This window comes from Lissotriton helveticus, chromosome 1_1, assembly GCF_964261635.1.
Source record: "Lissotriton helveticus chromosome 1_1, aLisHel1.1, whole genome shotgun sequence".
NCBI classification, from domain to species: domain Eukaryota; kingdom Metazoa; phylum Chordata; class Amphibia; order Caudata; family Salamandridae; genus Lissotriton; species Lissotriton helveticus.
The window spans coordinates 351,323,603-351,338,323 of record NC_136057.1 but is presented as its reverse complement, the minus strand read 5'-3'; the positions used below and the strand labels follow the sequence as shown (position 1 = coordinate 351,338,323).

General features: G+C 43.2%; 1 protein-coding gene across 2 annotated transcripts in view; it reads right to left on the bottom strand.

Annotated features, from left to right (window-relative positions):
• The window catches only part of CREBL2 (cAMP responsive element binding protein like 2), a 383,473-nt gene that overhangs the window by 154,104 nt on the left and 214,648 nt on the right, over positions 1-14,721 (bottom strand). For both annotated transcript variants that reach the window (XM_078673549.1, XM_078673555.1), the window contains exon 2: positions 72-269. In XM_078673549.1, the coding sequence (XP_078529675.1) occupies positions 72-269 (198 nt within the window). The remainder of the gene's footprint in view (positions 1-71; positions 270-14,721) is intronic.

Genomic DNA, 14,721 nt, shown 5'->3' with positions numbered 1-14,721 from the left:
GCAACATTCACTTTACAATTACACACGATGTGTTATTAGCTGACAGGATAGGCAGAGATTGAAGAACATACCATTTCTAGCTCTTCTCTCAGAGCACAGATGGCTCTTTCGCGACTAGAAACCAGCTCTTCCAGGTATTGATATCTCAGTTTCTTCCTCGCCCGGCATTCTCTGGCACTCTGTCGACTTCTCTCAAGTTTGGCCTTCAGGTCAATCTTGGCAGGTTTCCGACCTCGCTTTCCAGGTTTCTTTACTTTTCCCCCAAACACCTGTGGGAAGGCATCAGCACAGGGAAACAATCATTACTTAATCCAAATAAACTGCTGTTACAAAGTACTCCTTAGCACTATCAAATCCCTCCTTATAGCAACTGAGTAATATTGAAAGCATTTTGCTTGCGTTGATTTACTCTTTTCTGGCATATGAAATTGGCTTCAAGATTCTGCCTCAGCTCAGCCAACTTAAATACAGTAGTAATACCTTGTTTTTCCCCCTCAGACCTTTCTGCTATATTATGTGTATTTGTAAAGAGTACTATGACCCGCAAAGCTATTCTAGTGTTGCCCCCTTCTACACCATCATATCATATCCGTCATGTGCTCTCTTTCACACAACATAAAGAAATAACAGAGATTTGCACATGGCTTGTTTCAGTCAAGCATGGCACTGTGGGGGAAAAAACTATAGATTAGAATGGGTCCCGATTAATTACGAGTGCCTAAGATTAATTGAAGCATTTCATCTGTCGTTTTCCAAGTATTGCCAGACAGCTTTAGCTGCCTTTTGCTGAAGATCTATTGTCTTCAATACATTAAAATATATAGTAAGCTTTGAGCACACTTATTGGACAGCTCTGAAGCATTTCTTCTTTACTATGTCCTGGTTGGATGATAATGTCTTTCCACAACTTGCACTCAGAAAACTACTTTTTTCTTATTCGATCTTTAGCAGGGCTTTCAACAAACTGTATATCAAACAAATCTTGGATGGTAAATTCAGAGAGTATAGCTTTAGAAAACTCTGGCATTAGTTTAGGCATAATGCCAGCGGATAATTACGTTTTATTTCAGTCTACTGACAGAATTACGAGCACATGAGCCATTGTGCTCTTTTTTCCTTTTGTGCAGCTTCCTCCTCAAATACCTTCATCTCTCAGTGTTGCTCCACCATCCAACCCCCACCCAACCACAGCTATTAAACTGTGTCCCATGCCTCATCCCTTCGTTTTCTTTTTCGAAGAAGTATATTGTTTAAATCTTTTTTCGAGGGCCGGCAGTTGCAATTTGACACAGTGCTACTTATTTTTTTAATGTGCTTTTACAGATATTTTTCTAATTTGCTGTTACAGGATTGGGGCACGCCATCTTGGAAAGTCACATTTTTAAAAAAGAGGCTGCGTTATGATGTATGCTCGCAGGAATGTGTTTGTAGGTCTTCTGAGAAAAAACAAACCAGAATGTTGCCCTAATTGCTAGAGGCTGAGATTTAAGCATGCCACCTATCATTTTCTTTTTTGTTTTTTTATGCATTACTACTGTCCAACTTCCACTCTCTCTATTGCGAGGACCATTTACCCCTTATTAAAAGCCATGTATTTATGAACTTCAGTCAGGACATCGTCTTAAAATGTTAGCAATCAAATTAAATATCAAGTTTGATCAAGAAAATTATTTGCTGTTTATCTGGAACACCCAAGTGCAAACTTATCTTTAGAGATTGGATTTCAAGACAGCCCCTTGAGCCTAACAATTCTGGAATCATGGATTTTCTAGATCATTTTTTGCGATATTTATCCAATTCACTGACTAAGTGGGCAGTATGGTGGTATAACAAAGATGATGATCCTCATGTAAATAGCTGCAATGCATGGCAGGACAGGGAAAGCAAACATAGCCCTGGCAAAAATGCTCAAACAACCCATATCCCTCTGTCTCCTTGTGCCATCCATCCTTTTATGTTCGCCTTTGCTCGCCTTTTCTCTCCTCTTCCTCGATCGCTTTCTCCCTAACTTCCCCTCGCCCCCTTTCTTTCTCTCGCTCTTGTAGCCTCTAGTGCATGATGCAATTAACCTCTAGAAGCTGGGAAAGTGAAAGAAGCCTCAGGAAGAGCTTGGGCTTTCAAAACCGACCTCCAAGGGCCCCAGCCCACCGCAAAAATGCCTGATGAAATAAAAGGCCTGTCTGGACCTTCTACAATGTGAATAAAGATTTGGTTGTTATTCACAATCTTTTGGATGCCAAAAAAAGGATTCAGAATGTGCATGGATGCGAAGAGTGTAGAAGGAATGTGGAAGTACTGTAGGATGAGAGATAGTATGGAGAGTGTATGCAAAATCAACTTACATCAAAGAGGCAAAAACATGTCAATGCAAGGATTTTTCCCCGAAGGGTGCTCATAAAAAAGGACCTTTAAGTGATAAAAGAATACGAGTTTAGCAACAAACAAAAAACTCGTCTGACCTTGGAAAGCATATAGGTAAAGCTCCACACCACGCGACTTCTACGTTAATATTATGTGGGTTGTCATTGGCAGTTAGAGCCAGAGCTTGAGGCTGCAGAAAGTTGAGTTTTGACATGATATACAATAAAGGAATAAGTATACTTGGTTATTGGCAATCTTCAGAGTATATGTTTTAAGAATAATTTTGAAAGCAGGCAGCGATGAAGGCTAGCTAAAATACAAAGGTTATTTTTCTGTGGCCCTCTCTAATCCTGAAACCCTCTAACCTTTGACCACATGGTTTATAAATGTCTATGGACCCCAAGATGGCAATAAGGCCCGCACTACATGGCTATTAGTTTGTATTCTATATACGGTGGCTGGCCTTACTGCACAAAATGCAGTAATATAAAAAAATATATATTTTACAGTAAATCATGAAATATGAGAAATCATGAAATATGAGAAATATTTCACATTTCCTTGTGAAATACGTATTTCACAATAATAGCGCCCATAACACTCTGCCGAAGTTTACCACTGTTGGGACTACTGGATATTATTTAAAATGGAAGACCAAATTATATGGCATGACCTACATTATGTGGCCATAAATGCAAATTATGCAACACATTCTCTGGCAGAATTATTATCATCCATTTTAGCAAGAAATAAAAAAAAATTTTAAATCTGCAAATTACATTGCAAAAGCGGTAAATACATAGTTATGTGATAATGTTTCAGCCACAGAATCCCTTATACCCCTGGCCTTCACTATTGTACACTGTTTTATCAACAATTTATTAATGAAAGGCAAAACTAAACATTCTAATTACAATTAGCGTCCATTGTTATGTGAACTTCAAACAAAATACATTTTTCTGAAACAGATACTAGTAGAAGAGGGGGAAAGTTCTGTGAACAGAAAGGGCTCATCTATTTCTGATGAATTAAAATAAGTGCGATTAAAGAACTGGACACTAGCTGCCAGAAACAACAAGCATTGGCATAGCCAATGCGTCTTCTCTTGGGGACCTTAAAAGTGTTTAGTTATCCAGCACAATATCCTTGGTGCAACAATTGTAACTGTTGCATGGCTAAACACTTATAAGATCCCAATGGCGAGACCTATTGGCTATGCCAATACTTGTTCTGTTCTCCCTTCTCTCTCTTTCTTTCCCGCTTATCTCTGAACTAAAATAAGGGAGGGATGGAGAGAGCCACCGATCATCTTCTGTACTTGGTTTCACCCCCGACACCCCTCACGACCGGGCTCAGGGTGGGGGTGGATAGATATATATATATATCTCTCTCTATATCTCTCTATATCTCTCTATATCTCTCTATATCTCTCTATATCTCTCTATATCTCTCTATATCTCTCTATATCACTCTATATCACTCTATATCTCTCTATATCTCTCTATATCTCTCTATATCACTCTATATCACTCTATATCACTCTATATCTCTCTATATCTCTCTATATCTCTCTATATCTCTCTATATCTCTCTATATCTCTCTATATCTCTCTATATCTCTCTATATCTCTCTATATCTCTCTATATCTCTCTATATCTCTCTATATCTCTCTATATCACTCTATATCACTCTATATCTCTCTATATCTCTCTATATCTCTCTATATCACTCTATATCACTCTATATCACTCTATATCTCTCTATATCTCTCTATATCTCCAGGGTTGCACTGGCTGAAGAGAGACCAATGTGTTTTGCCTGAGCTTCTTTTGTGTTGCGTAGAATAGACCTTCACTGCTGGGCCTTGCCTACTACAATTTGAATAATTTTCCCCAGGCTATTTATCCTGCAAGCAAGTCAAAAGAAGAAACTGCTGTGGTCCAGCCACTGTGTCCCGAGGCTGTGGTTAATGTTACACATGCCTGCAATTTCCAGATCTTCTTAGAGTTTCACGTTGCTCAAATGGTATGATATTTGTTTCCCTTGTCTTCATTGCTTGATTTTGCTCAGGAGAAAGTGTCAGTCAGTCACTGAAATGAGGAGAGTGGATATGGCGTAAGGGCCAGAGCTGCCGACTTCGGAGCTGGGGAACCGGGCCCGGTAACATCACTGGTACTCATGTAAAGCGGTCCAATATCTTGAGATCCAGTTTGAACTATATAAAACTGCAACAGCAATTCCCTAATAATTACACAGAAAGTTAGGAAGACATCACACAAGGCAATCTGAAACCTTCGCAGCTATGAATTTAACCTCAGCAGCTAGTAACTAGAAGCCACAGTAAATGGAAGGCAGTTAAAATTAACACAAGTTTGGCTCAGAAAATTGGAAGTCTCCCACTTGCATTGGAAATGTTGGTATTAATACCAAAATTGGTAACAAGGGGCAGAGGTATTGTACTTCCATAGAGAGGATGTGGCTTTAGGGCTAGAGGGATGACTTTGTAGATGGGAAGCCAGGTTAGAGTCTGGCGAAAGGGTGAAACATCCCATGATCCTGGGCAAATCACTTAATCTCCCCGTGCTCCAAATAATGTATGCACCGTCCTTCTGTAATGCAACTGGCGCTCCAACTCCCTGACATTTTTGGGTCGAGTTCGCACTGTAAACAACTGCAAAAGATAAATAATTACAGTTCTTCGTCTGCACGCTCACGTTACACTGCAAGCCGCCATCATTTATCGTGTACCTCTTCATACCAGAAGAGCAGAATGGGTGTTTGATTACGAGCGCACATCTTTGAGGTGGCAGAATCAGATTCGCAAGCTCCGTAAATGGGATGCCGCTTATTGGTGAAGGGGGTCATGTGCTTACAGTTCGCAGAAGCAAGAAAAATGGCAAACACGCGAGTGGTGCGAGCGCAGCAGCGCCAAAAGTGAAAGCAATCACGCTCCAGATGGCGCCTCGGGTGCTGATAGCGGGCAGCTGTGCACGTTCACGTAAACGCAAGCATTAGGCCAGCAAAAGCCGGTGGGTAGCACTTTGAAAACCCACTTACTAAAGTAGAGCAAGCAGCGTATGCGCTGATCTAGGCTCGCCCTAAAAAATGCTAATGAACAGTAGCCAGGGAAACAGACAGCACAGTAATAGAGGCAGCCAGAGTAAAGTCTAGAAAAAAACAAGAGTGAAAAAACAAAACTATAGATGCACTTGTGGAACAAAGGTCTTAAAAACGAGTAGTGAATATTCAGCTATATAAGTGTGAATGAGGAAGAATGAATAAGTAAGGGTCTATCCTTTTGCCCCAGACAACATATGAATACATTTGAAAGCAGAATTGATATCCTTAATTCTGTCAGAAGACTGAAATAAAAAATAATTCTCTCCAGGCATTATGCATAAACTAATGTCAGTTTTCTAAAGCTATCATCTCTGAAGTTACCATCCAAGATGAGTATGTTATAGTTTGTTGAAAGCACTGCTAAAGATAGAATTATGGAATTAAAGATCTATGCGATGAACTCATACAGAGAAAACTGTACCTTTAGAGTCTGTCTTTAAAGTCAAGTCAAAATTTGCTCCCTTATTGAAGCCAGACAATTTAAAGGATTTTGGTGTCGAGGAGGAATCTGTTTTCGGCGGGTAAAGTTTTGGTGCCGAAGGAGGTATGGATTTTGGAGTCAAGGATTTCAGCTCTGAAGAGTTCTTCGGCTTCAAACCTGAAGCCTTCGGCTTGGTGCCAGACTTTGGCCGACTCTATTCCGAGCCGGAAGGCTTAGTGCTGTGTTTCATGCCAAGCCAGAGGGCGGGAGGTGTCTGAAACGTCTTCTCGATGCCAACCGTGGCCCGAAGGTGGGCTGTGACTGGAGCCTTTTGTTTCAGCTGAATTGGAGTTTGAGTCAAGGGGGCGTTCGGTACTCATGGGACGTTGACCTCGTGGCAAGTTTTCTTCAATCTCGATTCCGGAATGGAGACAAGTTCCTCTTGTTCTTCCTCGGCCCCCTGAGCATCTAATTTGTGCTCGGATCCTTCGCTGAAGATGTTCAGCGTGTATTTGCATCTCGCGACGTAGAGCCCAACGATCACAGAGCGTTTTCTTCGATCGGAACGATTTGCACGCATCGCAGTTCTGTTATTGTGCTCCAGAGACAAGCACAAGTTGCACACTTCTTGCGAGTCGGTGCGCAAATACTTGGCACGGCACGGCACCCAGGGCAGAATTTGAATGAAGTCTGTTCCATCGTAGTGGACCAACGCAGTTAGGCCAGATGGCCTTCCCAAAGATCTTTGATCGAAATAGAGGTTTTCCTCAACGGATACGATACGCAGAGAAGTCGTATGCGCACTCAAAACCATACCGACCCGGGTAGAGTGGATTGTGCACCAGGGGGGAACCTGAAGAAGCTGTTTCAAACCGGAGCGCAGCAATACACGTCCGAACCCGATGGCGGAAAAAAACAATATAACTATGGAGTTAATGCCCATGTGCACCATCACCGAAAGGAGGAGATACCTACCTCGTGACTGGAAAGACTTCGAAGAAAAATGACTTGCAAACATCCGGACCCAACACTAGATGGCAGGACTATGCAAAGCATGTGATCTACAGGTCACATGCCTCAAACATAACAATCATGTTTTTCTTACTGCCCAGCAGACACTGAGACAATTGAATGTAAAGGGCTTTACCAGTAGAGATTTTCACTTTTCTGGGGCACAACTGCTCCCTAGTTTAATGTGTAATTAGGAGATAAGAGAGTGATAATGTTAGAAATTTGATACTGCCTACACATAGGGCCTCTTGAAAAAAGGTAGCGTCCTAGTTGCAGTCAGTCTTGAAGGGATGCAGGTGGTCTTGACTTTAGGCAATCAAAGGGCATCCACCTGGTACCAGTATGTACATTCTCCAGACCATGTGGCAACACATGTATAAAGAGGAATTTAATAAATAGAATAAATTCAATTTCTGCAATCAACTTGTTTAACGTTTTGAACTGGATTACTCCAGGTACTGGATATAGAGCAGTGCACTGGATGGGCCGACGCCCATGGGGTGGCAATTATTTGATACTTCATTAACGCTCGTGGATCAGTGAGCAATACCTGATCTGCATGCATCACACTGTTGAATTTGATATCAAGATTGGAACTTTACTTTTCTTAAAAGAGGTGTGTATGATTCACCACCCTGCGAGCATCCTAGTACTGCAAGAAGTGAGTCTGACTCAGCCTTTAACTCAAAGTTGTCAAGACCATAAAGACGTATGTTCAAAATGCAGCCAGTGGGGGACACTCCCACTTTAGCTGCAAGAAACAAGTCTCAGTGCATCTGCAAAAAAAAGTTAGCATCAGGGGGAGATCTTGAACCATTTTAGGCCGGCAGGGGTGCAGTATACTCAGTGCAAAAATATGTCATATATGGCTCAATGCCAGCCATTCACAGATAACCTCTTTGGTGTGGAACAGCAATACTGGTTATTTCACGTCAATTTGTAGAGCGCACTAATCACCCACAAGGGTATCCAGGCGCTTGTGCAGGCTTGTAGGCATGTGGTCCCCACAGAATTATTCGAAGAGCCAGGCTTCACTTTCTTGCGAAACTCACGTAGCTAGGAAGAGGCTCTGATGTGTTGTGGGAGGTCGTTCCATATTTTGAGCGAGATTTAAGAGAGAATGGTATCCTGCTTATTAGAAATAATTTACCCAGTGTGTTGATCATCTCATCTCTAATCTGGAGGTTACCCTTAGGTTACACAGTAGTAGGAGGAAGAGGAGAGTGCATTTGAAATGTCCCAGTGCATTTAGCAGCTAAGTACAGTCTGACTGAGGAAGTTTACAAAGGCATGCAGTCAGCTATATCAATTTCTACCAGCTGTTGCAGAATAGGAATGGATTGGCGAATTAATATGAAAACTGTACCTGGGTGCAGTTACAGTAGAGTATAGGTTCCAGTATGTAAGGTCCACCCTCATGAAATGGGAAATCATGGTTGTCCATTTAAATATAGCTCATTTACCTGTAGAAATCATGACAGTCAATGGGTAAGTTTATGACTGGATGTTTTTTAAAATTATTTTTTACACATAAGGACAAAGTTGTCGGCATAAAAGGGATACAAGGATGCTCAATGTCATAAAACAAAGGCTTCTGAGCAAATAGTGCTGATATAGCATACATGCTATGGGTTCCTTGCAAACAGCAGACAATTGCAGAGTGGATATCCCTCTCTCATACAGCACTGAAGCCTACTTAGGTGCGATAAGAAGTGGTTTACTAGTAGCATAGCCATTGGGGTGGTGAAGAGCAGTTCCTCCTATTTAATAAAAATAGAGCTCACATTAATACCAATTAATACTTCAAACAAATGTCTAGTTAATGGAACTGAATACTTTAGCAGCATCCAGAAACACTGCTGATGGCCATCTATGCATTATGGTGATGTAGTAAACCAAATATGGAGTTATGTTATGTTATACTATATTTGTAAAGCGAACGGCTACTCAAAGTATCCCGGCGCTGATTTCCAAGAAAGCCCCCCACATAAGAATTCAAGAAAAAAAAACGAACATAACTATCAGAGGAGAGACAGGAAGAAAAAAACAAAAACCCTCAAAAAAGCAACGTTTTTAGCTTCTTCTTAAAAACAACCGGGTCCGGTACCCTCCGAAGGGCCAAAGGGAGCTCATTCCAGGCAAGACCTGCTTTATGGGTGAAAGAGCAGCCACCCAGCCTGTGGCGACAGAACCGAGGGTTCTGAATCAGGAGTTGGTCAGAGGACCGCAGTTGCCTAGAAGGTCTATAAAAGGCAAATCGCTTCTGAAGTTAGTGTGGGCCCAGTCCATACACAGCCCGTTGGACAATGGACAGCATTTTGAATTTGAGACGGGACTCAACTGGGAGCCAGTGCAGATGACGAAGATGGAACCGCACGCTCTGCCTGGTAGAAAGTCCCAGGAGCAGTCTCGCTGCCGCATTCTGGACTACCTGCAGCTTCCTGGTCAGATAGCCAGGGCATCCTAGCAGGAGAGCGTTGGCATAGTCCAGGCGAGAGAGGATCAGCGCCCGGACAACCGTCTCTTTAGCACGGGCTGGCAAGAGGGGAAGGAATTTCCTCAGAATTCTTAGCGTGCCAAAACATGTCCCTGTTAGCTTCTTCACATGTGCGGCAAAGTTTAAATTTTCCTCAAACCAGCCCCCCAAATTTTTTGTGAGGCCATTATTGTATAAAGGGGGCAGGAAGTCAGGCGGCCACAGCCTAGCTCTGAAGTCCACCGGAAACGTGCCAATCAAGTGAACCTCCGATTTCTCTTCGTTGCACTTTAGCTGTGCATTAGCCAGCCAGCGGAACACAGCTGCCAAACAGTGCTGCGCCGAGCTGACCGAGTCCTCACCACGCTTCCAGGAGAACAACAGCTGTGTGTCGTCCGCGTAGGCCATCACCTTAGCCCCCAATGACTCCGCCAGATAAACCAGGGGAGTCACGTAGATGTTGAACAGTAGGGGGCTAAGTGAGGAGCCTTGCGGGACGCCGGTGGATAGGGACATAGGCGCCAAAGAGCAAGGGGCAGCCAAACTTGCTGTAACCTGTCCTCCAAAAAGGATCTAAGCCAGCTCCAGGCTGAGCCTACAATGCCAATAGCAGTGAGACGGTCAAGCAGGAGAGAGTGGGGCACCGTATCGAATGCCGCCGGGAGATCCAGCATCACCAAGGCTGCTCGCCCGCCGGCATCCAAACAGTCCCGTATAGCTTCCGCCACCTCCAGCAAGGCTGACTCCGTGCTATAAGAAGCACGGAACCCCGATTGTGCCGGGTGCAGCAAACCCTCCTTCTCCACAAAGTTGGTAAGCTGAGAGGTAACTGCTTTTCCGCAGACCTTCGCCAGACTAGGCAGGAGCGAAATAGGCCGGTAATTGGCGGGAACCGACGGATCTAAGGTGGGCTTCTTGAGGAGGGGCAGTATGAGAGCCTGCTTCCAGGAAAGCGGAACACAGGCATCGCGGAGCGACTGATTAACCAGAAGGTTAACTTCTGGATTAATCACATCGGACAGCTCGGCCAGCAACCTAGCCGCTCAAGGATCCTTAGGGGACCCTGATTTCAGTGCTCCTAGGATTCGGCGGGAGGCCAGTGGGTCAATAGGGTTAAAAGCCAAAAGAGAATGGACCAAAGCCCTCTCCGAGCCGCCCGATGGAGCAGTCTGGGTCGGCTTAAGGTTTTCCAGGAAAGATTCTTGAATGTCCATAATTTTATCCCTAAAGTGTTTTGCCAAGGTGTTGCACCAGGTGTCCGAGGGGGGGGACCACCAGCTCCTGGGCGCGAGGCGTTACAAAGCTCTGCACGATGGCGAAAATTTCCTTGGAATGGTTATTCGCCCGGTCAATGTGAGTAGCAAAATGTTGGCCCTTAGCCATGGCGATGGCTGAGTAATAGGTTTTTTGTTTAACTCTAAGAGCCAGCTTGGCAGTGAGGCAATAGCCGCTGATCCGCCACACTCTCTCCAACACCTTGCAGGCATGCTTGAGAGCCTTAAGCTCCGGGGTGAACCAAGGCTTAGAGGGGGTCTCTCTCCCCAGTTTGCAGGGAGCCGGTGTCGAAAGGGCACTCACTGAACCATTAATCCAGCTAGAGAATGTAGTGAGATTGTCCTGCAGATCACCTAGGAGGGTAGGGTGAGAGGCCTCCAGATGGGCGCCGAGAAGACCAGCATCCAACTTCCGGGCCGTGGGGGGGCGGTGGCAGTTGACTGATTGCCGTTGGCTCAAGGCGGACCATGTAAAGAATATAGGAAAGTGGTCCGACCACGTGATCGGGTGAAGACTGAATAGTTGCTTTCCCAAGAAAGAATCACCATTGGCAAGTAAACACGTCAGCCAACAATGGAGGGAGTAGCCTACTGGCTAATAGTTCAGTTAGAAATTTATTAACAATATTGATATGTGACAAAACCCTAAAGGGAACTGTACCTTGTTGGCGCCTTGACCCATTTAATCAGCGTAATCAGTGTAATCAGTAGGGTTTCGCATAGTGTTGCGGATAGATGGCCTGTTTCAAACGTTTCCTAAAATGGGTTGAGCAGGTGAGTTACTATATGATATTACTTATCAGGTATTGGCTAATTTTGAAATATTTTTTGCTTAACGCAAAACCCTATGCCCACAAGAATGAAAAGGATTTTTAAGTTAGATGGAGTAAAGACATCCCAGTAATAGTAGACATATAGTATAAATGTGGCCAACCTTTACAGGTACAAATCTTATAAGGGAATTCATAAGCTAACTCTTTTTATAAATTATAACTAGAATTAACCACTTCAATATGGCTGCCATTTTCTTACAAATGTTGGTCAAAGTTTCGTTAACCCCTTGGACGCTGGTGACGGAACCACTCCGTCACCAGCCACGGGTGGGCTGTGCTAATGACGGAGTGGTTCCGTCAAGGCCCCGCCACCGCACCTGCGCGGCATTATTTACGCGCCTGCGTTGAGCGTTCCATTGAGCGGGCGGGGCCGTGACGGAACCACTCCGTCACAAGCACAGCGCGTCCGTGGCTGGTGACGGAGTGGTTCCTTCACCAGCATGGCGGCGCCGCGCGGCCCCCCTTGTGCCCCAGCGCCGCGGCGGAATTACCGCCGCGATCAAGGGGTTAAATACACACCATAGTACAGAACGAGCGTCATCACAAAGGTCACAGCTTTAATGAACATAAGTAACTGATATATAATGCTAGACATAATTGCATTCTCCAATTGGTCACTAATGGCGGGTGATATATTGTTTGCATTAGTAACTAAAACCTTTTGGAGGTGAATGCCATAATATTTATGAAACCACGTAAAATTATTTTGATATGGTTATCAAATCTGTACAATAATCAGACTCTGAATACAAAGTCTCATGGAATTATCAGAGGAAATTATAGATCAGTTTTAAAATACACTGGTCCCTTTACATATATCCCGAACATATAATTTGAACACAGAGACACCACTTCAAAAGGTCTTCTACACCTTCTTAATGTTTGCGATTTCACTCAGCTAACGTATACCCAAGATCACAGGACAGATAATGCTCCAACGTCTTTGTTTTTACCAATAGACTTTAATGCAACCAATTGACAAAGTCCATGGGATTTTCCAACACAAGGCAAAACCAATGCGTTTTTTGACTACCGGTAATAAAATGTAATTTACCGAGCACCATTTCAACATGGACGCCAAACTATCTTGACTACTTCTGGTCCAATCTTTGAACCATAACCCTAATCACCACTTCCTCCAAAAAGAAAAATCACTCCGTACTACCCCAAGCCACTAAAACATTTCCACGAATGAACCTCAGAGACTTCCCGGACCATCACTTTACAAAGGAAGGCTAGGTGTGTCATTTAATAAGAAGACATTTTCTCTGTCCAACCAGCCCCAGCCCTTTGAAATGGGTTACATTACCATGTACTGCTGTTTACATCCTATTTTCTCTATTTTAATTTTTTTAAGATACTGACCTTTAACGATTAAAATATTGAGGAGGTCAATAATGTGGACGATCATGGATACTTTTCAAATATGCAATCGCTAATGCCTACCAATCACCGATACGCCTAGGACCGCAATGGCAGACAAGTTCTAATTACACTTGTTTTTTTTTTAAACCAGCCTGACTAACAGCCCACCAGCAATATGGCTATCGCAAATCAATTAGGACCAAAACCCAAAACAGGCCATTTACAACTTCTGGGAACACACCACAACGCCATCTTTGATGTGTAAACTTCTTTAAGTAAAATAGCACATACCTTGGTAATGTTGCCCAGAATTAAATCCCATAATACTACATTTGATAATACATACTACGGGGCTGCATGTAATTATCCAGTAACAAATAATCCTACTCCCTGTTAGTTTGCACACACAGTGGATCATCCTCGATTTTGAGAAAACTATATACATTCATTGTGTCACCTACAAACATGACCACCCTAGACATCCATTTTAATTATTCCCTACACAATAAGCATTATTCCCTACAACTGATGATTTCTCACAATGAGCATGGAGTGGCTTGATAACAGATTGCAGCATATTAAACATGAATGTACTGATGTGTCTGTAAATACATAATGCTAATCATGTTTGCTCATTTATTTTTCTTTACTATGAAGTTACTTTGAATTCAATATTTATTTAATTTCTTTTTATGAGATATATAGGCTCTTGGATGGAACATTAAACACTTCTGTAAATAATAACATTCAAACACTCTAGCATTCACGAATATCAGACCTGGGGGAGAATGTGCGGACTGACATAACCATAGCTAGGGCCTTTATCCACTACTATGAGGAATTCTATAGGCCTCAGTCTGTACAGAAGTTGCCCAAAATTGAAAACTATCTGGAGTCCATAACCACTTCCATACTAGATGCGGAGGCCCATGCAAAGCGTCAAGCCGAAATTACATTAGCAGAAGTCCAAGCTGCCATGGCAAAGCTCAACTCTAATAAGACTCCAGGAACTAATGGCATCCCTGTGGAATTTTAAAGACGCTACCTAGGGCTGTTGTGACCACCATCTCCTAAACATGCTCCTGGAAGCTGGCAAACAAGACACTCTCTCACCAGATCTCCGGCGTGCAGTCATGGTGGTAAAACACAAAGACCACAGACCAAAAGATTGGTGTGACTAATACCACCAGATTGTGTTGCTCAACACGGAGGTGAAAATTTAGGTCACCATATTGGCCACCAGACTTCTGTAGGTTATCACGCCCCTGATCCATAGGGACCAGACCAGCTTTAGGCCTGATAGGTCAACACGATACAACCTTAGACTGACGCATAGTGGCCTGAATGAGATAAAAAAAAAAGGTCAGATCCCCATGTCCTTCTGGCGCTGGACGCAAATAAGGCGTTGGATCCAGGGCAAAATAGTTGTTTGAAATATAGTATAAATATGAAAGGAGAACTGTTTTAAGTTGTTCCTTCACTACAGGGAACAGGTTTCTCGGTGTTGGTTTTGCACCTGCTTAAGCATGAATAAACTGCTCTGTTTTACCTCAGACTACCTGTACTGCTTTGGATTAAAGGGGACAAAAGTGGAATTTTCCAGAGTGCAAAGGTGCGCTTTCCACAGATAGCACCCCACATGGGACCTCTACATGGGAAATTCAACAGCATTTGAGTCTATGGCTGAGGTGACACCACCCAAGACAAAGATAGCAGGGGCCCCTGCAGAAGAGACAGAGGTTCCAAACTAGTCAAGCAAAAACTTGCTGAATTACAAAGTACAGAGAGTCGGATGTCTTCAGCAAATACCTGGTGAGATTGTTCAGAGTTATTCTGTAAAAGGTATTTTGTATTATTGA